Source organism: Microtus oregoni, unplaced genomic scaffold (assembly GCF_018167655.1).
Source record: "Microtus oregoni isolate MIOR12 unplaced genomic scaffold, Mior012 000010F_ref0000083, whole genome shotgun sequence".
NCBI lineage: Eukaryota > Metazoa > Chordata > Mammalia > Rodentia > Cricetidae > Microtus > Microtus oregoni.
In genome coordinates, this window is record NW_024543069.1 from 21,661,456 (window position 1) to 21,687,242 (window position 25,787).

Here is a 25,787-nt window from a genome sequence, read left to right on the forward strand (position 1 = left end):
TGCAGGCAGGCTATTGAAACAAAGGAATTCCCGCCCGCCTGGCTGCCCTCCGGATTCTATCCCAGCGCCCAGACAGGCTGAGCTGAGTGCTGTTATGTGCCCAAAGATGGCAGGGATGCAGAAGTGGGGAGGGTTCTGGATGCACGCTGGATGAGATAGGAAGAGAGAGGTAGTATGCAGGAGTATAGGCCCTGCAGAAAGTAGTTCCTTGTCCTGGGCTGCTGCCGCGGATCAGAAACTCTCTTACTTTATTTTTCAAAATTATAGTGTGTACATGTCATTTCTGAATAGGAAAAAAGCATTTTTTTCTAAACTCACAACTTTAAGAGACAGTGAATTGTGGATTCTTTGTTATGGATGTAGACAGAAAGACCTTGCATATCTTACATGAGAGTTATAGTTAAACCAACATACTCATCAACATTATTAAACTCAGAAAAGCAGCTTTTGGAAAATTTAAAAGATAGCATATCATCATTATAAAATATTTTTGAGACTTCAAAATAATACAGGGAAAATTACAACTCTCCTTTTCATGTAAACTGCGATCCATATTTGGTTCCATTCCAGGTTTTGCCCAGTTCTCAAGTGAGATAGTTTAATTGTGTTCCATATCCACAGATGAGTTGTCTAGGAATCTAAATATGTGTAAGTGAATGACTTACATTCATGAATGACTGCATCATTGTGACTCTCTCAAGTATTGTCACAGGAATATCACTCATATCATTTTCTCTAATGTTTACTGACCTTCCCACTTCTCCAACAGAGAAATGTAGCTCCTCTCTGCTGTCTTTAAACGTGGTTTGCTCATTATGATACACAGCTAACGTGCATTCTTATAAACATACAAAATAAAATGTATCCCTGTGCCTCCATTACTACTCAAAAGTATACAGATTCTCATTCACACATGTAGCTTTTATAGTATCATCTTATACATAGCCTATAGTCTTTTTAATATTTAATAATGTCTTGCTAATATATCTTTTTATTTTAGTATATTGACTTATAGGAGGTAAAAAGTAGTTGTTTCCGATAATGAGACAGTAAGTTTATTTAGGCTTTCAGTGATTCTTAGAAGGAGCAATAGGTAGTATGACCCAGATGGGCTATATCCAGTAAGGCTGCATTTCAGCCAGGTTTGGCTACATATGATCCCAGGCCTTGATCTCTTGTCCCTTCATCTGCAGCATTCCATTTTGTTATTTTATATCATTTTTTCTTACCTGCTTTCTTGTACAAACACAGGAGTGGGTAACAGTGAAACATCTTGGTCTGTTTTACCACTTCTGAATTTAACATGTTCACTTTTGTTAATCATTCCTCAAATTGCTTGATTGGTAGATTCCATCAGCTACCAATGCCGTTTTGAATTATTCAGTTTTCCCTTTTGAAGTAGTCCATGCAGAACTGAATAAATACCCATAGAGTGGATTGCACTGTACAGTGTGGTGAGGTGGTTTTCTTCTAGTCACGTGTGTGTTTTGAGACAGTGTCTGTCACTATATTCCTTCATGATAGTAGCTCCCTCATATGACTGTTACCTCAGGTTTTAAAATCAGCATATAGTTATTGATATTTTCATTGCCTATTAAAATAGACATACTGAGACTCACAGATTAAATAATTTGTTCCAGTAACATATGCTCATGAAATAGGCAGGTTACATGTACCTAAGACAGGGAAAAATAGCAAAATTGCCTTCAATAAATTACATGAAAAATGTCTTTTGAATCAAAACCTCGCAACAGTGTCAAACCTGAACTCTGACAGCTGATGACTAGTATTGGTTTGCTTTATCTGTGTCTTCATTTTCTAACTGATTAGTTTGCGTTGGCTTGTGATACTTTTCTGTTTTTTTTTTCAGCATTTACTTATGTGAATTTCTGAGCCTCTGCTTGTTTTATTACTGACAATTGAATAGGAATTTAATCCTTACATGGAAGTAACAGTGCAATATAGCACAATATTTTAAATTTGGAAGTTAATTGTACTCTTCTAGTCTCAGAACTAGAGCATACTACATTCTTGTGCACACTTGCATTTCTGTCGGACTTCCTGAGATGGGCTTAGTGGTGAATACAACATTCTCTTACCAAATGCCTGTGCGTTTTGTTCTTGGGATCCAGGTTTGGTTCTCTGCTAAGTCTTAACTAATCAAAGCCAAGCTGTTACTAATTTTTTTAAATAGAGTGAAGAAAACTCAGTAGGTTTCAATCCTCTGACAGTTTATGAACCAGAGATAATGAAATAAGAATAAAAAAATTACTGGCCTCAAATATTAGTTAGTCATGATGTATGTCTTTTAAATGATAATCATGATGGAGAGAAATAAATTTTGAAGGACTCCGAGTTATTAATGAACTCATTTCAAAAGCCAGAAGCAATGTAAAAAAAAATATACAAAAAGTTAAGAAGACAGTGTCTGTTGTTCATCCTTGCTGATCCTAATCAGCAGTATTTGTTTCTTCAGTTAGGCTTTTAGTCAGTTCTACCAACAGAACACACTGAATTGTGAAATGATGTTTGAATGATTTGCTGCTTCTGGACCATCACAATGTGAAGACGGTATCATTTGGGGCTGCTGACATCTATTACAAAATAACTAAACTCAGCCAAGTGGTGGTGGTGCACACCTTTAATCCCAGCACTTAGGAGGCACAGGCAGGTAGATCTCTGTGAGTTCCAGGGCAGCCTGGTCTACTGAACAAGTTCCCCAACAGCCAGAGCTGTTACACAAAAAAACCCTACCTTGAAAAATCAAAACACAAAAACCAAAACCAAACAAACAACTACAACAAAAAAAACATTAACAAACAAACAAACAAAAAACTAAACTCATTATAGAATTAACTGACAGTAATCAGTTAAATGTTCTTTAAGTCAGTGTTCTGAATATCCTGTTAGAATAAAAATTATTTTATTTAAAACTTATACTTGAGATGATATGTACATGAAATACTATTAAACTATAAAAATCAGGCTTTTTCAGCAAGTATTTTTTTAATTAATTTAGTTCTTTTTTATTTTGGGTTTTTTTTTTTTTTTTTTTTTTTTTTTTTTTTTTTTTTTTTAGTTTTTTTGAGACAGGGTTTCTCTGTGGTTTTGGAGCCTGTCCTGGAACTAGCTCTTGTAGACCAGGCTGGTCTCGAACTCACAGAGATCCGCCTGCCTCTGCCTCCCAAGTGCTGGGATTAAAGGCGTGCGCCACCACCGCCCGGCTTAATTTAGTTCTTTGAAGTTTTCTTTCATGAATGCATATAATTCATTTTGGTTACTCTCTTCTTCCATATTTTCTTCTCTCATCCTCCCTTGACAATATCTACCATTCCTTATCTGACCTTTTCCAAGATTCATGACTTTTGGTTTTATTTTGTGACCCATTTAGTTAATGAGGGCCATCTGTGTGACCTCAGGATTAGGATTTTCATTGGAGTCTGATGGGTCACAGTTCTGGGTACATAACTGAAAGCAGTGACCTTCCATTCTCTGAACCTCTCAATAGATGTCTTAGTTACTTTTCTGTTTCTGTAAAGGACATCGTAACCAAGGTGACTTGTTGAAGAAAGAATTCATTGGGGGCTTGTAGTTTCAGAGAGTGAATCCATGGTCCTCCTGGTAGGGGACATGGTAGTAGGAATTCAGGCATATTTCTGGAGTAGTAGCTGAGAGGGTGTGAATGTCTTGCTTAGGTCTGTGCATATGTACACCATTTATTCTGAGCACTTTACATGTCAGTGAGGCTCTGTATTCACCACCATTCACTGGAAAGAGAGCTTCTCTGATTGAAGCTGAGAGTATTAATTGCCAATGATATAAACATAATTTAGAGGGCAGTTGAGTGCTATGTCAATGTAGTTAATCAACAGAATTAAATTATCCTCTAGGGCCCATGAACTCCATTGCAATGCACTTTTGAGTAAGTTCAGAGTACCATCTATGAATTTCCTCTTATGGAATGGGCCTCAAATCTCAGTGTGGGTAATAGTCTTCCTAACAATCCTGATACTGTTGTACAGTGTGCATAGACTCTAGGAAAATGTTCTAGTCAGCATCATATAAATTATGAGGTAGTGAAAAGCAAACAAACAAAAAACAATGACAAAGATACCATGTCTCCCGTGAGCACTGGGAGTTGGTAAGTCACCAAAGAAGCTGCCATAGTTATCACTTTAGACTAACGTCTTCCAGTAACAGAAGGAATATGAAATAAAATAAAATTTAATGTTTAGCAATGCTCTCAAATCTATGTCTATAAACACCGTGATTAGAGGTACTTCTATGCTTGAAATTTAGTCCTTCCTATCCTTTCTAACACAGCTGCCATCTGTCACATGTGGCTTCACTGTAATTGTTAAATGCATGCAGAACTCTTTGGGGCTCCTCCGTCTTATTTTGTGTTAGCTTAGGGTAAGGGCTTACCTTCTGTATATTTCTCTTATAAGTCAGTTGAACCTTTGGGGACCACTTTGAGCCCTTCACTACCATTAAAAGCTTTATACCTATATTCATCTCTCCTGGGTTTATATGCATTATTTCCTTCCCTCTTTTAATATCTCATGTAGGATCTTAAAGACAGTTTCCTATGTTTTATTGCTTAATAGAAGTGTTTTTTTGCTTGTCTCCAGAACATTAATTAAGTAAATTGGTGCTAGAAATGTAGCTCCACTTAACAACCATTTTCTATCTCCAAACATTAAGCAATGTGTGGGCACGTAACTTGTTTTTAACTAATACATGCTGAAATCGTTTCCTAAATATATTTGTATAAGTTGTACAATCCTTTCATATTTGAATGTACTATAGTCATGAAGTACTTTCACACAAGGACCCTATAATCTTTGTAGCAGGTTTATGGATAAGCACTACCATTACTGTCCTCAGTGTCACATGACAAAGCAAAGCTTTAAAAAGGCAACAGGAAAATCATTTAGCCAAATTTTGTTTCCTGTACAATGTGATTTATTCTCTCTTAGTTGAGAAGGATTTGAAGATTCTAATACAAAAGAACATGGTCTGCTGCCTTCCCCAAAAGTACACAGTTATTCTGAGTATCATCTTTGTAACAGGAGTTATCTGGAATCTTGTCCTTTGGGATTTGGGGAAAAAATGGTATGGAAACCCTTTTAGATATGTACCAGCTACTGTTCTTTGATATATGCTATTCAAAGAGATTTTTATCTCATGTATCAGCTCTTTATAGACATTCACGCTTACACACACTGTTCAGAAAGCATTCCAACACTATTTAGTTTAACATTGTTTATTTTAAAACAAAAGTGTGGGTAATTCTATCCAATATTTGTCACTTAAGTAATAATAGACCAATGTCTAATTTCAAGTCTATACATTTTTCATATATACCTCTCATTTATCTCTGTAAATTTCCTGTTCTCTCTTTGGTCTAAGTAAAGTGAAAGAAAAGTGCTTCCCTTCTGGATGTCATGGTTTTCTTCTCAGAAGCCACCATCCTTGTATACTAACTTACTCTTTCCAGTCTAGCTTTTACCTTAGAGCTCCGCATAACTGGTCTCAAAATTAACATTGATACTTTAGCTGCAAATTTTGTATTGCTACTGTGTTCGTCTGTTTTTTTTTTTTATGGATATTTAGAGTTTGACATGTCTGCTCTAAGTAAAAAACGAAGTCACTGATAGGAAATGCCATCTTTAGTGAAATGCTTCTCTGCTGAAGTATATGTATATAGACAGACGGGTAGCTAGATAGAAGCATAGAGATAAGTATGGTTAAAGCCCAGAGTACATGAACGGCCACACACATTCTTTATTTATGTGCCTCATGTATTCATTCTGTCACTTACTGATTACTGATATGTGTCAGCTTCTGGTGTAAACTGTGGGAACATAAGCAAGATGTGCAAAATTATTCTAAAGGGTTTTGAGCATCCATTTTAGTCAAAAATAGAAATATAAATTTTAGATTTCTTTTTTGTATGAGGCATAATTTTGCTAACATTTGTTGATTTTTTATTAACATGACACATAACATTGCATATTTATAATTCAAAACAGGACTGTATTAAAAGTGTATACTGAAAGCCTGTTTTGAACAGAACAAAATTTATATTAGCTAATTATTCTTTCCTTCCATAGATAACAGTGTCTGACTTTTGTCTTTATCCTAAGTAAGTAAAACTTGAGGTATATAGATTTTAGTTTAGGAATATATGTAATTTATTAGCAAGCTCCTTTGGGAGAGATTTCATTTCATTGGAGATTATTCTAGATGTTTTAAAGATTATTTAGCTACAGTTTGCAGGTTTTAATTTTTGTCTCTAAATGAAGTTCAAATTTTTCATCTTTCAGATCTTGACAGAGCAAGTGTGTACTCAAGTTGTGCATAAACCACACCCTGAGCCAGACTCTACAGTGAAAATTCAGAACCCAAGTGAGCAGATGCCACTCTTTTCTACTGCATGGTGGTTATGTGGTCATGTACGGGACTAGATCAGAGCTTGTGGTCCTTTCAGTGTGCACATTTTATGGCAGCTGCACTCCACTGCCAGAGCTAAGCATTGAGTTGAAAATTAGTAAATGTGTTATGTCTTAGTTACCTTTTTACATTTTAATTCAGATTTTGTTTGTAGTGATTCTTAAGGTGGTGGCAACATTGTTAAAGAACTCAACACCAAGTGCAGAATTGATGGAAGTTCGTAGGTTGTTCTTATCTGACATGATCAAGCTTTTCAGTAACAGCCGTGAAAACAGAAGGTAAACAGTCTGGTTTTATATTTTCTCTGCCCTTGAGTTTGAATCATTTCCAAATAAAAAATTCAAATATTTTTAAAAATATTCTTAATCATTTTAAAAGACAATTTTATAGGCTTTTATTTGGTTGACCTAGTATATTTAATTAAATATATGTATGAAAATACAGATCCACAGATTTGTACTTGGAATATGATCAGCTATCCCTGATACTGTCACCAGTGTGCCTTTAGTACATTGTGTTGACTTTGCCCACATCCACCTGTGCTTTCCTGTCATGTCACTGATTCTTGTTATGCATTTACAGTTTCCTAGCTCAGATACGGTATGCGCAGTCAGAGTCCATGAGTTTGTGGCCATTTCCTAAGCTTCTAACAATTTTATGTATTCATGTGAAACATTGGGCCCAGGTTAGTGTAGTCGGATTAGGGTGCCTGATGAGCAAAATGAGTGCATTGCGAGTACTCATGGAGATGAGAGCATTCAGAAACAATAACCAACTCTGACCAGGAGAGTTAGAAAGTAATTTTGATTAATAATCCATATTTTCTAGGAAAGAACGAAATTGGTGGAAGTTACTGAATACATAGAATAATTTTGTGCTCAGATTATATTTTCTTTATTTTATCTACATTTCAGAGTAGTAAATTGTAATTTTCATATTCTTAATGAGCTCTTTTTCTTACTTAGATGCTTACTGCAGTGTTCAGTGTGGCAGGATTGGATGTTTTCTCTCGGCTATATCAATCCCAAAAGTTCTGAGGAACAGAAGATTACTGAGATGGTCTACAACATCTTCCGGATTCTTTTGTATCATGCAATAAAATATGAATGGGGAGGCTGGAGAGTCTGGGTGGATACACTCTCAATAGCCCATTCCAAGGTAATGGACCCAGCATGTGTTGTCGTTAAAGTTTCCACAATGGAGTAAATGGCTATTAACGCTCATCTGGTGCCACCTGGTGGCCATTCTCAGTTATGGCCCATTCCTTTATCCTAGGTTTGTCTTTGTGCTTTTCTGCCCTTTGGTGAGAGCTTGACGGTGGTTTCAAGATCATTTAATTCAAACACAAAAACACAAAGACTTAAATTAGAAATTTTGTTTTAATAACACTTAAAAGTTAAAGTGTGTGTGTGTGTGTGTGATCCTACTGGAAGTCAGGATGATTAATGAGAGCCGGTTCTTTCCTTCCACTCTCTGGGTTCAGGGATTGTTGGCAAGCATCTTTCCCTGATGAGCCATCTCACTGTCCTCTTAATTGACAATTTTTACTGTATATATTTGTAGCAGATGTGAGAACCTGAGTCTGAATCAGTTTTTTTTAAACTAAACCATACTCAAATCTTACAAGCATAGTTATGAAATAGTAGCTGAAATGTACTTCTATAATATTTTTAAAGTAATCAGATTCATTATCAAGTGAATAATAAATACTTGCCAATAATAAATAATAAATGGGACTTGGCTGAGTGAATAAAGTACTTTCTGTATAAGCATGTGGACCTGAATTTGAATTCCCTTCATCCACATAACAGACTAGGCATGGCTGGACAGACTTTACCACCGGTGCTGGCGAGCATGATAGGAAATCCCAAGGGCTCTCTGGCTATCTCTAGGCCAAGTCATGTATTCCTGTTCAGTAAAAAATGCTGTCTCAAAAAAATGAGGTGCCACTAGTGATTGAGGAAGACATCTCAGCGTCAGTGCCTTCTGAATGTACCCACCTTCCACATATACATTTAGTTTTTTCCATATTAGGCAATCCTGGCCTCAAACTCACAAAGGTCTCTCTGTTTCTGCCACCTTAGTGTTGAGATTAAAGGTATGCACTTTTAATAATATTTTTAATTATAGTGTTGTAGTCAGTGTTCTATTGCTGTGAAAAAGAGAGACACCATGACTGAGGTAATGCTTATAAAAGAAAACATTAAACTGGGGCTTGCCTTGCTTGCATTTTCAGAGGTAAGTCCATTATTGTCATTGCAGGAAGCATTATGGCAGGCAGGCATGGTGCAGGAGAAATAGCTGAGACCTACTTCCTGATCCACAAACAGTAGGTAGGGGGCCTAATACGGACTTTTGGGGATGCTGGAGAGATGGCTCAGAGATCCTGAGTTCAGTTCCTGGCAACCATGTGATGGCTCACAACCATCTATAATGAGATCTGATGCCTTCTTCTGGCAGGCAAGGATACATGCGGGCAGAACACTATATACATAATAAAGAAATAAATCTTAAAAAATTTTAATATGGACTTTTGAAACCTCAAAACCCACCCCCCAGTGACACATTTTCTCCAACAAAGCCACACTTACTCCATAAAGTCCACACCTCCTGATTCTTCTCATCCTTCTCAAATAATACCACTTCCTGATGACTAAACATTCAAATATATGGGCCTAGAGAGACCATTACTGTCCTTACTGTTCAAACCGCTATATATGTTATCTTCCAATATTTTTTAATTCTAAGATTCTACCTCTCCCTATTAAACTTTGAATAGTACTTGTTTTTGGTAAGGAGAGTACTTCATTTATGCACACATTATATTCTAGTAATTCAAAGTTGTGATTCTTCAACTGTAAGTAGCATCACAGAGGAAATGTGGACATCCAAAATTAGGCAACTAATCCATTTATGTTACAATTAAGTTTTGTGGTTTAGAAAACTCATAATTTGTCCCTTCCCCCTTTTTTTGAAACAGGGTTTCTCTGTGGCCTTTTATTTTATTTTTAGATTTATTTAATGTGTATGAATATTTTTCACACATATGTCTGGGGACCACATGGGTTTCTGGTACTTGATGTCAGGAAGAGGGTATCAGATCCCTTGGAACTGGGGTTATGGACATTTGTAAGCTGTCATGTGAGTGCTGAGAATCAGACCTGGAACCTCTGCAAAATCATAAGTGCTTTTAACCACTGAGCGTTTCTTTAGCTCTCTCCATAACTTTGGAGCCTGTCCTGGAACTAGCTCTTGGAGACCAGGCTAGCCTTGAACTCACAGAGATCTGCCCACCTCTGCCTCCTGAGAGCTGGGATTAAAGGCATACATCACCATGTCCTGGCTGCATATAGTTATTTTTAACAGGAATTAGAAAAATGATTCTAGAGACCAAATAATATATGTTTGGGGGTTTCTGCCTCTGATGAAACTGCTCAACTCATCTGTTTATTGTGAAAACAGACAAAGAAAACAAGAACATCAGTTAGCATGATTGTATTATAATAAAATTTTACTAATCAAAATAGATGACAAACTGATGTGGCCTTTGAGAAACAGGTTGCCATTTCCCGTGATCGGGGAGTTTCTTTTGTAGGAAATGGGTTTTATACCAAAAAATAAGGTCAACCAAAACCCCTCTTAATCCACAGGTTAATATAATTTTGTGTGCCTATAAGGAAAGATTTTTTTTTTTTTTTTTTTTTTTTTTTTTTTTTTTTTTTTTGGTTTTTCGAGACAGGGTTTCTCTGTAGCTTTGGTTCCTGTCCTGGAACTAGCTCTTGTAGACCAGGCTGGCCTCGAACTCCCAGAGATCCACCTGCCTCTGCCTCCCGAGTGCTGGGATTAAAGGCATTTGCCACCACCGCCTGGCTTAAGGAAAGATTTTTAACATTATAAGAATTCATAATACCTAGTGTAGTCCTATATTTTGCACATGCACACATTGAATTTGTCATTGCTTTAATAAGTTTTAATGTAACAAAGAAAAAGGCATTGCAATTCATGCACAGCGTATCCTGATATTTCTAATCTAGTTACTTCTATATATAAATGTCTGTTTACAGGCTCATACGAGCAACTTTCAGTCATGGTTGTGATGGGTGAAAATATTACAGTAGCCACGTGAAAGCTGGCATAGTAATAGAAGTTGTCATATTGGATATTATCTTCTGCCAAGTCATTAAGCCTAATCAGTGTCCATAAGTTAGATATCATATGATGTTGGTTAACATTGAATACTTAACCTGTGCAAAAGAACCTTAGTATTGCAGATACCTATGTGATTAGAAACATGTCAGGTAATAATGTATTGTTGTATTTTATAATGTTTCCAATTACATGATAAATCCAATTATTTAATAAAACTAAATCTTAAAATACTGTTACCATTTTTGTTATTATTACTGAATTTTGTTGGTCTTATTTCTATCTTTCTCTTGTAATATACATGACACCTCAGTTTTTTCTTTACTTATTTCCTAGGTTACTTATGAAGCACACAAAGAATACCTGGCCAAAATGTATGAGGAGTATCAACGACAAGAGGAGGAGAACATTAAGAAGGGAAAGAAAGGAAATGTGAGCACCATCTCTGGTCTTTCATCACAGACAACGGGAGCAAAAGGAGGAATGGAAATCCGTGAGATAGAAGACCTTTCCCAAAGCCAGAGCCCAGAGAGTGAGACAGACTACCCAGTTAGCACAGATACACGAGACTTGCTCATGTCAACCAAAGTATCAGATGATATTCTTGGAAGTTCAGACAGACCTGGTAGTGGAGTGCACGTGGAAGTGCATGATCTTCTGGTTGATATAAAAGCAGAGAAAGTAGAAGCGACAGAAGTAAAGCTTGATGATATGGATTTATCACCAGAGACGTTGGTGGGTGGAGAGAATGGTGCCCTCGTGGAAGTGGAGTCCTTGTTGGATAATGTGTATAGTGCTGCTGTTGAGAAACTCCAGAACAATGTGCATGGAAGTGTTGGTATCATTAAAAAAAATGAAGAGAAGGACAATGGTCCGTTGATCACACTAGCAGATGAGAAAGAGGACCTTTCTAACAGTAGCACATCCTTCCTCTTTGATAAAATACCCAAACAGGAAGAGAAACTACTTCCAGAACTTTCTAGCAATCATATCATCCCAAATATTCAAGACACCCAAGTACATCTTGGTGTCAGTGATGATCTTGGATTGCTTGCTCACATGACTGCAAATGTAGACTTAACTTGCACATCAAGCATAATAGAAGAGAAAGACTTCAGAATTCATACGACTTCAGATGGAGTGAGCAGTGTCTCTGAAAGAGACTTAGCTTCATCAGTAAAGGGGTTGGACTATGCTGAAATGACTGCCACAACTCTGGAAACAGAGTCTTCCAACAGCAAAATTGTACCTAATATTGATGCAGGGAGTATAATTTCAGACACTGAGCGATCTGATGATGGCAAGGAATCAGGAAAGGAAATCCGAAAAATCCAGACTACTACAACAACACAAGTAAGCCGCCCCATGTGAATTGCAGAAGTAAACATAATGTCAGATGGGCATTGAGTTGGTCGCTAAAGTGGTTTCCTAGAGTGACACTACACTTAAATCCATGTAATGTGTAACTTACAGAACTGACTGCTGTGGCATGTACATATGAAGTTCAAATGATATGATTTATACTCCCAGTTCTGCCTTGTATCTCTAATTTTGCTCAACCTCTTTGGGGCTCAAATTCTTCTGTCATATAAGACATTGTAGTAGATTAAAATATGACCATTAAGGTCTTCTCATTTTTACAGTTTATAACTACATTTCCACCTTTGTACTTGAGATCTTCATTCTAACCTTGTGCTCAAGGCAAGCCCTGTTCTGGGGAGTGTAGAAAAGGGGACTTTCAGCCAGCTTGTACAGATGCATGAACAGTAGGGGAAGGGGCTGTTATCTGTTCATGCCTACTGTGCTCCAGACACTGGTAGATGTTTCCCGATTCAGTCCTTACAACAGCCTGTTAGGTAGGTAATATAGCCAAGAAAATCTGGGATTATTAGCAATGAGAACTTTCTTTACAGAATAGATAGAATTTGTTATTTTTTTTTTTAAATAAGCTGCTTGGGCCTGTGGTTAGCAAATGTTAGTGCTGTGGTTTTGGACAATCTGCAGTAAAGTGTCTTCTGAGACAAACTTGAGTTGTTACGACTTACGTTTTGGAATAAACTGATACTATATGGTTAAAAGTTGATGAGATTATAATGACACTCAAAGATTTCAGTTTTGTTGGCTCTCTGGACTTTCTTTCTGTCTTTTGATTTAATTGAAGGTAAGTTTATGTTTCCATTCCACCTGTATTGGAAAGAATAAACCATGTTTCACTATTGTCTTAGTACTTCAGTAAGAATATGATGATATATTGTGTATGTGGGAAAGGTGTGTTTATTTTTTGTTTGTTAATTTCTGTTTTGGTAACAGTTGTACTAAAGTGTTAATTGGCAGGGAGAGAGAATATTGAATAAGGTAAGATTTCAAATAAAAGAAAAACAGATCATTGCTTACTGGGCATAATAACCACTAGGGTTGCCCGTTTTTCTTTGAGAATGCACACATGTTTTTCTGCAGTATCAAAGCAGAATTTCCAATAGCAGGCTTCAGATGAATTGAAAGAACTTCTGTGCAGGTGTTTGAAATGCCCTCACCACTAAAATCACATGTACTCTCCTATTCACTATTGCACACACTGGTTTTTGAATCTCACATCTCTCTTGTGCTCTACAAAAGTTTACCCTCTCTTTATTTAGGCTGTTCAGGGCCGGTCTGTTACCCAACAAGACCGAGATCTCAGAGTTGATTTAGGATTTCGAGGAATGCCAATGACCGAGGAACAGCGGCGCCAGTTCAGCCCTGGCCCCCGGACTACCATGTTCCGGATCCCGGAGTTTAAGTGGTCTCCAATGCACCAGCGGCTTCTCACTGACTTGTTGTTTGCGTTAGAGACAGATGTGCATGTGTGGAGAAGGTACAACTCTTTTCTGTATTTTTTTACCTTCAGTTGAGAAAATGAAATTTATTTTACGTATGTGTGTTTGTGTGTGTTTGCTGTTTATCTATGCCTGTGTGCGATGTCCATGGCCTACTGAGGTCAAAGGAGGGTGTTGACTAGAACTGTAGTTATAGATGGTTGTAAGCCAGCATATGGGTGCTGAGAAGAACCCAGAACAGAGCCAACTTCCCAGCCCAAGATAATAAATATTTTATTAAATGATTTAGTAATCCAATAATATTCACAATTTAAATTTGTTTTAAAATTCAATAAGTTTGATAGACAAATATTTATATAAAGTATTGTTTTTATAATGTTTGGAGCATCTACCTCTAGATATGTAACAATTTAGCTTTAGACAGAATTGAAACAGAATTTGAAAATTTGGCTCATTCTACACAAAAAAGAATTAAAGACCAACTTTGGTTTATACTTCTGTAAAAGTTTCTTGTTAAACTCAATACTGTGAGCTCTGTTATCATTTAGTAACAGCAATACAATAATGCTTAGTACTAGAATAAAATCTTAAAGTAACCTGTAACATGTATATCATTAGAATCTATATGTATAGGCAGTTAGTGGATGTTGTTTTAAATCTGTCTGAATTAAATATCTGCTTTTTATAAAAAGTTTCAATTCAGGTTTCTAATAACAGATTCACATTTCTTAATCAGGGTGTATGTCATTCACATGTGCAAGCATGTAAGTTTTGGAAGTTGATGTCTGTAAGCAGCAAAACAACTCATCTTCAGCAGAGATTTGGTCCACTTTATCATGTCCTCAGACTGAAACTGGCATCTGTACCTCTCTTGGTTTTCCTTTAGGATAAAGGTTTTCTCTGTTAAAAGGCAGACTTTCCTTCATTTCTCCATTTTCTCATTCTTTTCCTTCTCCCTATGCTATTTTTCTTTCTTTTCATAAACATTTTTTCTATTGAATGAAGCCCCTTAAGAATTTTTTTTCGTATTGTTATCAGGGTTGTACATTCATTTGGAAAACACCCTTAAAAAGAAAATGGGATTGGTGAATCAATTCTGACTAACAGTTCAGTACCTGGGGAGGCCAACTATCTGTGGAACAAAACCTGGCCTGTTATTGTGGGGAACATGACGTAATGTTGGGAAGTTGTCACTGTATCTGCCAAGGGAGTTTCTGTGTTTGATGTGCTCACTCTGTTCATAAGCTAGCCCTAGACACATGCTAATGTTGTGACGTGCTCTGAGCCTCGAGATGAAAGGCCTGCGTGCACATGGAGGTCGGTATGTGAGGTAACCAGTGTGACCCGCCTAGTTTCCTTCCAACAACACACTGGGTGTCTTTGCTTTTGTACTGATGCTCATGAAAGTTTCTAAACATAAGTATATACAAATTTTTTAAAAAGATTCTTTTTAGGTAGAGGAGAATATCTAATTGCAGTAAAACAGTGTTTCTTTGGCACCTTCATTGCATGTTTATGTGGAAAATCCTGCTGCTGCCTTCTTCTGTGACCTTCCTTTTCATTTGCAATAATTCCTGATGCTACGCTCCCCATGTTTCCTCATGGCAGTAAGGAAAGCTGGGCTCAGAACCCCAGCTGCAACTTTCGCTCTGAAGGCTGTCAACTAGTTTGCTTCCTAATACAGGATCAGCAGATACAACCAATCTAGTTAAATTCATGGGGCTACTCAGATGTCTTAGAAGCTACTTAGTAATTAGAAATGCGAGATCGAGGATTATTATCCCATGCTACCTGTGTAGTAAGTTTAGGTTTTAGAGTACTGATGTCCGTTCTTAAACAAACCAAGAAAGAACAACAAGAATATTATATTTCTTTAATGTATACGGACACAAAGAACTGTGCAGAAATATTTTGGTAAAATATCTGAATTACAAGTTGTTATTGTTCTAATAATTAAGTTTTAAATTTGTCTACAGCATCTATATTTTGTAACTGTTTTTACTTCAAAATTTTCATTCTATTCAGAATACTTTAGATACTTTATTCTAAGTATCTAAATCTCTTACATTTACTTAAAGAAAATAATTGGGTTTTCTCTATTTCAGCCATTCTACAAAGTCTGTAATGGATTTTGTCAACAGCAATGAAAACATTATTTTTGTACATAACACAATTCACCTCATTTCCCAAATGGTAGACAACATCATCATTGCCTGTGGAGGAATTTTACCTTTGCTCTCAGCAGCTACATCACCAACTGTAAGTTCTTTATCGCCACCTAGTGGTTATGTTTTGTAATGGCATGAATTGAGGATTCCAGAAATTTCAGACACAGGAAAAAGGCAGATTTTAAATAGTAACAACAGGAACTCTTAAACCACTTATTAGATTTCTATTCCAGTCTCTTTTATTTGACAGTGCTTGAGTTTTCCTGTGAATATTTATTAGAAATCATTCCATCGTTTCTGATGAAATCTTTTAAGAACTACAATTATAAACATTTTCAAACTTTTATATGCTGTGTATCTCTTTAAATCTTTGTAGTAAGCTGTTAAAATCTATTTGTAGTACAATATGACCTTATTTGCCAATTTGCCATTAAAAATACTATTTTTTCTTTATAAAACATTGAAAAATACTAATATATTTAATTTGGAAAATATTTAATGTTGATCATATATGTCTTTTAAAAATGCAACAGACCAATATTAAGTTATATGTAATTTTCATCTTATATATATATCTTTAGTTATGAGCTAGTGTGTATGTAGCTGAGTGGCAGTACTCCTTTCTAGCATATGTGAGTATTTGGTTTGATTCCCAGAGTCAAATTTTTTTTTAAAGATATCTTTGATTTCTGTCAAAATGACTCCATTTAAGTGTAACTTGATTAGATGGGAAAGAATATAGAATTTCACTTGCCATGTGACCATCTTGCTGCTTCTCATAAGAAACTCTTTTGTAAACCCTCGAACACACCTTTGCCACAGAATACCGTGATTTATTAACACATATGTTGCTTACTGAGGAATGCTTCCAAACTGATCCAGACTTTATTTTGTCAGTAACATGATTTTCCTACATGGTTCTTTTTCTCATTCTGTCCACTGGAATGGCATAGAAATTAAAATATTATCTGCAACAGACTGTAACCTCTCATACCTCCCCCTGGCTCACATATATGTGTTCCTGATGAATTCAACCAGCAAGTTACAGGCAAGCAGGCTAATTTGGGAGCAGTGCAAAAGGACATATGAGTGGTGGTATACATCTTTAATTCCAGCACTCAGTAGGCAGAGGCAGTAAGATCTCTGTGAGTTTGAAGGCAGCCTGGTCTACAAGAGCTAGTTCCAGGGCAGACTCCAAAGCTAGAGAGAAACCCTGTCTTGAAAAAACAAAACAAAAAGAAAGATAGCTAGGTAAAAGTACTAAATTTTAAAATTTATAGGTAGGCTTTTTAAAAATACTTTATGCTAAAAATGTATAAGTATCTAGTATATGTGATATAAAATTTGTATACAGTTATGATGAGAAAATGAAAAATCTTATGTTAATGAGCTTTTGGAACAAGGAATTACATAATGATATGTATGTTTGAAAACCACCACTCCCTGGCTCATCTAGTTATCTTGTTGCTTATTATAATAAATTGAATTGTTTAAAATAAAAAAATATATTTTAACAACCAAAAAAAAAGGATTTTGAGGACCATCTATTAAGTATATCTGATTTTATACAAACTTCCTTTGTGCTTACTTCTCTATATAAAAGCATGTATGGAAGACTACAGCTTGTTTTTGTAATTGAATTACATGTGTGCTGAACTTGACGGCAAACATTGTTTTGAGCAAATGGAATAATTAAATCATCGATAAGGTGGGGGAAAAAAGACATATGAGCAATGGAGTCTTGTGGAATTACTTAGTAATCAAACCAAGGAAGTGACCCGGGAATAACATTACAAAGAGTTAGTGATATGTGAAGAAGGCTGGTGCCTAGCATTTATCTGTCATCTCTTCTGTCCCATCTCAACTTTCCTTTAGTGATGTAAACCAAATTCTGGTAATCTGCATTCTTATGTCAAGACAGGAAGGGTGCTTCTTTTTCTATACTTCAAAGACTAAATACAATGCTTTCTGTGTGGAAGCATATAAATTTTCATTCAGAAAATTTTAGAGACTGTATTTACTTTAATATAAACATAGAATGTTTTTACACTTTATGCAGAACAGAAATGATCATTCTATAAAATAACTTAGTAATAAGCTATTAAAATTTGCAGATGTTTGAAATACACACATTACTAAGAATCTTCAAATTTTTAATGTCATATTTCTATTAATAGAGTAGTAGATAAATGCAGTATAGCTGGTTTAACACTATAAATGTTTTATAAATACTTTGTAAAATAAAAATATTTCAATTATAACACATATTTTCATATAAATTTTAAGTATATGTATATATAACTTTAAAAATAAACATCTTTATTTGTTCTCATACTTTCTGTATAGTGTGTAAATGTGAAGGATATTATTTTCTTTTAGTGTTACTGGATTGTTTAGTGTTCTTGCTATGTAGTGGGAAAAAGAGCAGGAGCATGAATAAAGAATGAAACATGCACTGGAAGTATGGGCTTTTCAGCTCAAAACTACCAAGTACAAAACCTCAAGTGTTCTGGAACAGGTGAGAGGGAGGAGACTAGGTTGCTCTGATTTACCAAAGGCGCTGTCATATAAGAACGTCAGCTTGAGATGCATGGAGCAGAAACACTCGACACTGCTGTCTTCCTGTCCTTGGAAGTTTAATGATGCATGTATCTTTTTCAGATTTTCATGTCCGGGAAGCTTTCCATTTGTTAATACCTGGGAGTAGTGATCGCTTTGACAGTAGTAGCTGCAAGCTTTTTCTCTGTGGAGCTAGACAGTAAATACTTTAGGTCATTTAGCCATCTGCTGTTGGGAGAACAGGAGTAGAACAGGTTTATCATGAGCTGTATGGTATAAGACACTGATATTGCATATGCTGTACATAAAATAAGAATAGCACAGGGATGTGTAAAAAAACCTTGTTATTATAGAACAGTCAAAAGTTAGGTAAATTCATTCTTTATAAAATAAGAATTTGAATTTGGCTCAATGACTACTAAGTATGATAAACCATATTTTAACAAATACAGTTATCTCTTAGAAGATACACATCTTATTTTTGCTAACTTTGTCATCAGAATCTTTAATGTACAACTATATTAAACTTTAAAAGATAACTAGAAGGAGAATGCAAAATATTTTTGTAGTACCCTATTTAAAAAATAACCTGAAACTTAAACCCAGAAGTGAGCATTTGCCATTTCTCAAGATAAGTGCTGTACTCCGTTGATGGGCAGCTGGGGGAGGAGGGGGACAGATTTTTTTTTTTTCAGTGAGACTCAGATACAAATTTTTGTGAAGTTTGGATTAAATGAAAATGTGTGAACCCCAGTATGAGATTGATCTTTGTTTCAGTATTGCTCTATCATTTAATGGGCATGGCCTCGACTTTGGTTTCATTGGCTAACGAATCAAATTTGGTAATAGATGCGGCATATATGAATATAAGAGATGAGGAAGCCTCTCAGAACTTTCTTGAATTCCTTCAGGAACTCCCTTCTTTACATGTTTGTCTGGTCGAATAATCATCCCAGTTTATTTTAAAAGCCTTTCATTTGTAATGTTTGAGATAATAGAGTTATTATAGATAATCTATTTTGATACCAAAATATTCAACCAAAACCACTTTTTGTTTGTTTGCTATTCATAGGGCCATTTGAAGTGGTCTGTCTCCTCCCTGAAACCATAAATGAACACAATACACTGTGTGTTGTAGGAAAAAGCATTTCTGAGTTGTTCTTACAGTGTCATTGTTCTGGAAGAAGTCTTACCTGTAAAGGAGATGGTTTAATGTACGCGTTAAGAAGGCTAGAAATGCACGTGGCTTATATTATAGTAGACAATCTAAAAAAAGCAGTATTATATTGGGGTTTTGGATACCTATGTTATTTAAAACTGTATGTTACAGTAAATAGCTCACAAAATATTTTAAATAGAAATAAGCCAGTAGTTTTAAAAAATTAAGACCCTTGGCCCAGTATGATGCTGCATGCCTTCATTTTCAGCACAGGGAAAGCAAAAGCAGATGTCAGAGTTATTTGTGAGTTTGAGGCCACTCTGGTCTACATAGTAATTTCCAGGATACCACGGGTACATAGTGAGACTCTGTAAATAAACAACAAACAAATAAAATTGAACCACTTACTATGCAGTTTGATCAGTGTTTGCTTAAGGGATATTTTATTGAGTTAAGTTTTCTAGGACTAGTCAGTTGAATTATTTATGTCCTACCACACTTAGGAATGAAGGTAGAGAATTGGAAAGAAACATTGAAAAGAAAACAACATCGTTAGTCATATATTCCTTCACGGTTTGTTGTTATTACTCAAGATTTTATTTCCTTTTTGGTTTTTTGAGATAGGGTTTCTCTGTATAGCCCTGGAACTCACTCTGTAGACCAGGCTGGCCTCAAACTCACAGAGATCAAACCACTGCTTCCCAAGTGCTGGGGATTAAAGGCATGTGCCATCACTTCCCAGTGACCAACGCCCCTGCCAACAATCACTCAAAATTTTCAGTTACCATTTAAGGGGATCCTCAGAGCACAGTGTCAAATATGGTTTAATGTCTTTTCTTGTCCCAGGAAAATAATAAAACCTAACATTTCTGGTTCTTCAAATAATTGTAACATCATATAAAAGGAAAGCAACCTTATCTTCTGTGTCAAGCATGATGGCAGTCTTAATTATAGACATTTATTAATAGTATATGGGGTTGGAAAACATGAGACTCGACAATAAAGCTATTGGTAGTTCAGGATTCTTTTATATATTTTCCCAGTGAATACACCATGAAAATGGCATGTTTTCAAATTTATATTTACATTTATTGTAAAAATTCAAAAGAATTGAATTTTGTAGCTTTGTGGGAATAGGGGAAGTCTATAATGTTTTTATTATATAAACTTGATTCTTAATAATGTCCTAAATTTAGGTAGTATGCAGCTACCTAAGCTCATATGATAGGTATTCTATAGTTTTATCAGTGAGTTATTTTCTGACACAGAAAGTGAATTTTAAGTTGTGCTGGAATAAATACTTTAGTTTTGTATAGGAAGGGCTGTGACTATTTGGGAAAATTAATATGATTCCCTTATAGATAAAGTTCTGATAGTTGGTATAAGAAATGCATTAATCTCCCTGAGTCATTTCTGCTCAAGTCCCAACTAAGTTAGGTTTGAGCAGGGTCATGCTTTGTTCATTCTAAAATATTTCAGTATCCATCCATGAGACACTTGTTATGTAAAATGAATTTGCATTCTTTCTCCTATATTTGCTATACTCACATGTATATTTGGGGGCAGTTATTCAAACAAAAATAAATTTAAATTTAAATGTTTCATAGTTAATCTTAATTATAGTTATGTACTTTATAAAATGGATATTCTGAGAATTTTGTTTTTAATAAAATAATCAACTATAATTTTAAAATGTTATTTTGTGTTTCAATTTTACATATATTTTTATTTAATTTTAATAATTTCCTTTTTTCTTGTATTTTTTTGGTCTGTTGTCTGTTTTGTCTAATGCATGTCCAGGGTTCTAAGGTTAGTATTACTTTTGCAGTAATTTTTAGGTTTTTTAGTTTTAAATTTTATTTTTAATTGTGAAAATTTTAATTGGTTATATTTTGAGTTTTCATATCATCATTTAATCAGACATATCTTTGTGTATTTTAAAAATTTATAAGAAGGATTATTTTTTCCTTTGTAAACCAATGTATTTGTTTTATTAATAACAACAATAAATATAATATAATGAAAACAATGTAAATAGAGTCTTGTGTGCAGATTTAAATTCCAATTATAGGAAATTGGATGAGATATATATTTAGATTTATTAAGAATTATATTAAATGCATTTTAACATAGGATGCTTATATACCATGTAAGTAATTATTAACAGAATGGGATAAGAATTATTTTATAAGCTATTACTCATGTTAAGAAAACATTTTACTTTTAATTTTGATATTTTGGTAGAATATTTGGTATAGTAGAATATTTGGTATAATTTGTCAGATTATATAGACAATTGAACAATTATGTAGTAATATTTGTTTCTTATTCACTATTAACATTAGAGTATATTTCACTGGTTAGATTTGTAGATTCCAAATGGAAAATAAAGCAGTAATACAGTGAGGTAGGACTCTCAACATTTCAACAATTTAAAATAATGAAGAATTTAAGAACATCTCTGCAGATACACTGAATTTATTGACGAGTATTAAGAATTTTTTGACTGATCTAATCGATGGCCAGTGTTTCATCCTAGAATAATTGAAAGTAGTCTTAAAATGGATTATTTTCTTATAACTGTTAAGCTGTGGTCACAGCTTAATTTCATGCTTTGTCAGGAACAAAATACAAATAGTTAAGAACCTGCATTTCCAAAGACAGTGTGAAAACAGTCAGGAATCTAGTTCATCCATGCACCATGAGCTTGACTTTTGGCTAAAGTCATTGGTTAAAGATGAGATCGGTCAGTATAGATAGTGTGTGTATTTTGAGAATCTTTGTGCAGCACTTTTATTTACAAAGTATCTCTTTTCCTTGCTCCTTCTGACACTAAGAAAATTCTAGTTATAAGAAAATAAAAATAATTATAGTGTTCTTAATACAGAATGAAAATAAAGAAATGATGCAATTGCTCATAACTTACAGAGTTACACATTCTTTTTTTTTTTATTTTTTTGGTTTTTCGAGACAGGGTTTCTCTGTGGTTTTGGAGCCTGTCCTGGAACTAGCTCTTGTAGACCAGGCTGGTCTCGAACTCACAGAGATCTGCCTGCCTCTGCCTCCCAAGTGCTGGGATTAAAGGCATGCGCCACCACCGCCCGGCCCAGATTTACACATTCTAAGAAACAAAATAAATTTTAATATTTCTTCTGAAAGTTAAGAAATAGCAATTTTTTCACAGGGAATATTTTAGTTAAGCTAAAGTCTAACGTTCAGCTTAACAGTGCGCCTTCCTCCTTCTACAGTGAGGGTTTCATAGCTTATCAGTGAGGAATCTAAAGGATTGATTCTTTTGATCATATCAACTTTAGTCTTATTGGATACATAAAATCCTTAGTGTTTCAGAACAGATGTCATTAGTATGTTTTATAGTTTGAAAGTCATCTCATTTGCTACCAAAGAAAATTGCTGTGTATCCTTCCCGTTATTCACTATGTCTGTAAGAAAGGAAAACACATCCATTTGTAAATGGAGATGACTATTTTAGAAAATAAAGGTCACTTTTATACCTCTTTTATAGTAAAACAAGAATAAGAAGATAAGTGTGTTTGTCTCTAAATATCTTTGTGAAATTATATGAAGTCTTATTCAACTAATACAGTATTTTAAACTAATACATTTTAAAAATGGGCTTTTTGTTTAAGAATAGTGGGTTAGGAAATAAAATTTGTCAAGATCTTGTGATAGGTAGTATTAATTTATTCTTTATTTTCTTACTTAAGCTTTTCAAACTTTTTCACCTGTACTATATGTAACATGTACCATTTTTTCCCCAATTTGAAACAAGATTAACTCTCCTTTTTTAAAGACTGAACTGGAAAACATTGAAGTGACACAAGGCATGTCAGCAGAGACAGCAGTGACGTTCCTCAGCCGCCTCATGGCTATGGTTGATGTCCTCGTGTTTGCCAGCTCTCTAAATTTTAGTGAGATTGAAGCCGAAAAAAACATGTCTTCTGGAGGGTTAATGAGACAGTGCCTAAGGCTAGGTAAGTAAGCCAAGGCAATGGTCCACACTGTGTAATTAAGATGACTTGTGCCCCTCTGAGGTAGAGAAAGCACTGATTCAGGTTGTGAACCTGCATCTTAGTAATCCTCAGGATTACTCAGTTTTAAAACCTTGTGTCTTCCCAGTGAAGACTGCATGGGATCATTTATTGCCTCAAATATAGTCAAACATATTTAGAATTATTTAGAAATCAGTAAAACTGGTACTTATCATTGAAGTGATTTTAATGAAGATTTGAGAACCTTGTTTATGTCCTTGGCCTGCAAACAGCTGAGGATATGGTGTATAGCAGAGCCCTGATTGAGAATGGGAGAGGCATGAGTCCAATGGCCAGTATTATTTACCAAAGAAAGGGAGGAAGGAAGTGAGAGAAATGGTAGCCCCAAATCTGTAAGTTTCCTGTAATAATGATTCCTTGTTATTGACAAGGAGTGCAAACTTCCTGCTGTGCAAATAGCTCTTCTGGCGGAGGGGATGCTGCCTGAAATAGAAAGGTGTGCTGTGAGTCATCAAGATAGGTGAAGTAAGGGCAGAGCCTTATTGCTAAACATTTTTAAAGTGTGGATGTATGATTTGTATAGCATATGTATATATGTATGTTTATATATGTGAGCGTGCCTACCAATGCATGTATATGTAAAACTTAGAAGATGATGTCCAGTATCCTCTCTATTATTTCCCACTTAATCCTTTGATATAGTGTCTCTCACTGCACCTGGAGCTACGGTGTCCTTTTATATTACTGGGGTTACAAGTACGAGTGATGATAACTACCTTTTATATAGGTTCAAAGGATTTGTCCTCAGGTACCCATGTCTGTATAGCAAATGCTCTTACCCACTGATCTCCGCAACATCCTTCAGCATTTTTAAGTTGCAAAAAATTTTACTGATACAGAATATTTGTAATAGTGACTGATAGAGGATTATAGAGTTAGGAAGACTTATTTTTGGAGTTTGAAGGGTCATGGTGATCTGTTTTTTTTTTTCTTTTTTTTTTTTGAACCAGGAGTACTTGAGTATTTTATTTAATATATATTCTTTATGTATTGTACCTTCATTATTATATTTCATAATTTAAATTTATCTAATTATCTGTGGCAGAAAAGTAAATATAAAGAAAAGAAAGTAGGGCTGGAGAGATGGCTCAGAGGTTAAGAGCACTGGCTGCTCTTCCAGAGGTCCTGAGTTTAATTCCCAGCAACCACATGGTGGCTCACAACCATCCGTAAGGAGATCTGGTGCCCTCTTCTGGGCTGCAGGGATACATGCTGGCAGAACACTGCATACATAATAAATAAATAAATAAATAAATAATTTAATAAAAAAAAGAAAAGAAAGTAAAATTCAAAACATTTTTCTATATAGCAATGTCAACAATTTATGTTAATACCTTTCTGGTTTCTTAGTTTGTTGTGTAGCTGTGAGAAACTGCTTAGAATGCCGACAGAGACAGAGAGACAGGGGAAGCAAATCTTCCCATGGAAGCAGTAAACCTCAGGAAGCTCCCCAAAGTGTGACTGCCACAGCAGCATCCAAGGTAATCAACCATTTCCTCTGTAATATGCTGTCCTTTTTATTTGTGAGAACAGTGCATTTTGATGTAGAAAATGGCATAGGCTTGATGACCTGGTGCTGGCTTCTCTGCTTCTTGGTTGTATCTGCAAAGTTAGCCAACCTCCTAAGATTTTCACTTGTATGTAATTAAAGAAGATACTAGTAATTTCTACTGATAGGGTTCTTAAAAATTGCATTGGCACATAGCACTGAAGATTTCTGCTTTAAATAGTTACATCTATTTTCAGAGGTCAGTCTATGAGCAAAGAACATTTTTAAATCAAATGATATAGTATATAGTATATCATTTGTCCATCAAATGATATAGTATATAGTAGTTTGAAATATACTGGCAATACTTAATTACAAATTAATTCTCTTCTTGTGTTTAACTGACACGTGACATCACGTGCACACTCCTGACTTTGAAGGTTTGTATGATTGCTCAGTACCTTTTCTTGGTTGTGAACTTTCATACATATAGACCTCATCAACTCATCTAAAGATTTTGACTTCTTAAACGTCTATATAATTTCCTTATCTTGAATTATGTTTCCTTCCGTTTTACATATCTTAAATGTATTCATTTAGGTCATCTTATGTGCTGCTTTCTCAGGACAAAGTTTTTTCATACCATTGTTGTCCCTCATCTAGAGACAATTCCTTTAGTTTCAATAAAACCAACATGTCTTTTTATCACTCACTGCACTTGTAATTAAATGTTCAGTAACTTTTTGCTCAACAATTGAAGACATAACATAGAAACTTCATCAGTTTTCTAAGTTTCACGGCTCTGTATTGCTATAGTTTCTGCTAAGCCAACTGCACATGCATAAAGTCTATTAGTTATTTACAGTGTTACAGCATCTTTTCCTGTTCACTGCTGTCATAGAAATATGACCCACATATTATTTT

General features: G+C 35.1%; 1 protein-coding gene across 7 annotated transcripts in view; it reads left to right on the top strand.

The window, feature by feature from the left end:
- Nbea (neurobeachin) overlaps window positions 1–25,787 on the top strand; it is a 494,166-nt gene that overhangs the window by 124,596 nt on the left and 343,783 nt on the right. For 4 of the 7 annotated variants that reach the window (XM_041659254.1, XM_041659249.1, XM_041659252.1 and 1 more), the window contains exons 19-27: window positions 6,330–6,411; window positions 6,611–6,734; window positions 7,422–7,614; window positions 10,939–11,955; window positions 13,239–13,456; window positions 15,524–15,677; window positions 21,105–21,113; window positions 23,116–23,296; window positions 24,725–24,855. In XM_041659254.1, coding sequence (XP_041515188.1) covers window positions 6,330–6,411; window positions 6,611–6,734; window positions 7,422–7,614; window positions 10,939–11,955; window positions 13,239–13,456; window positions 15,524–15,677; window positions 21,105–21,113; window positions 23,116–23,296; window positions 24,725–24,855 — 2,109 coding nt within the window. The remainder of the gene's footprint in view (window positions 1–6,329; window positions 6,412–6,610; window positions 6,735–7,421; window positions 7,615–10,938; window positions 11,956–13,238; window positions 13,457–15,523; window positions 15,678–21,104; window positions 21,114–23,115; window positions 23,297–24,724; window positions 24,856–25,787) is intronic. The other 3 variants (XM_041659255.1, XM_041659251.1, XM_041659256.1) reach the window with 1 other exon arrangement.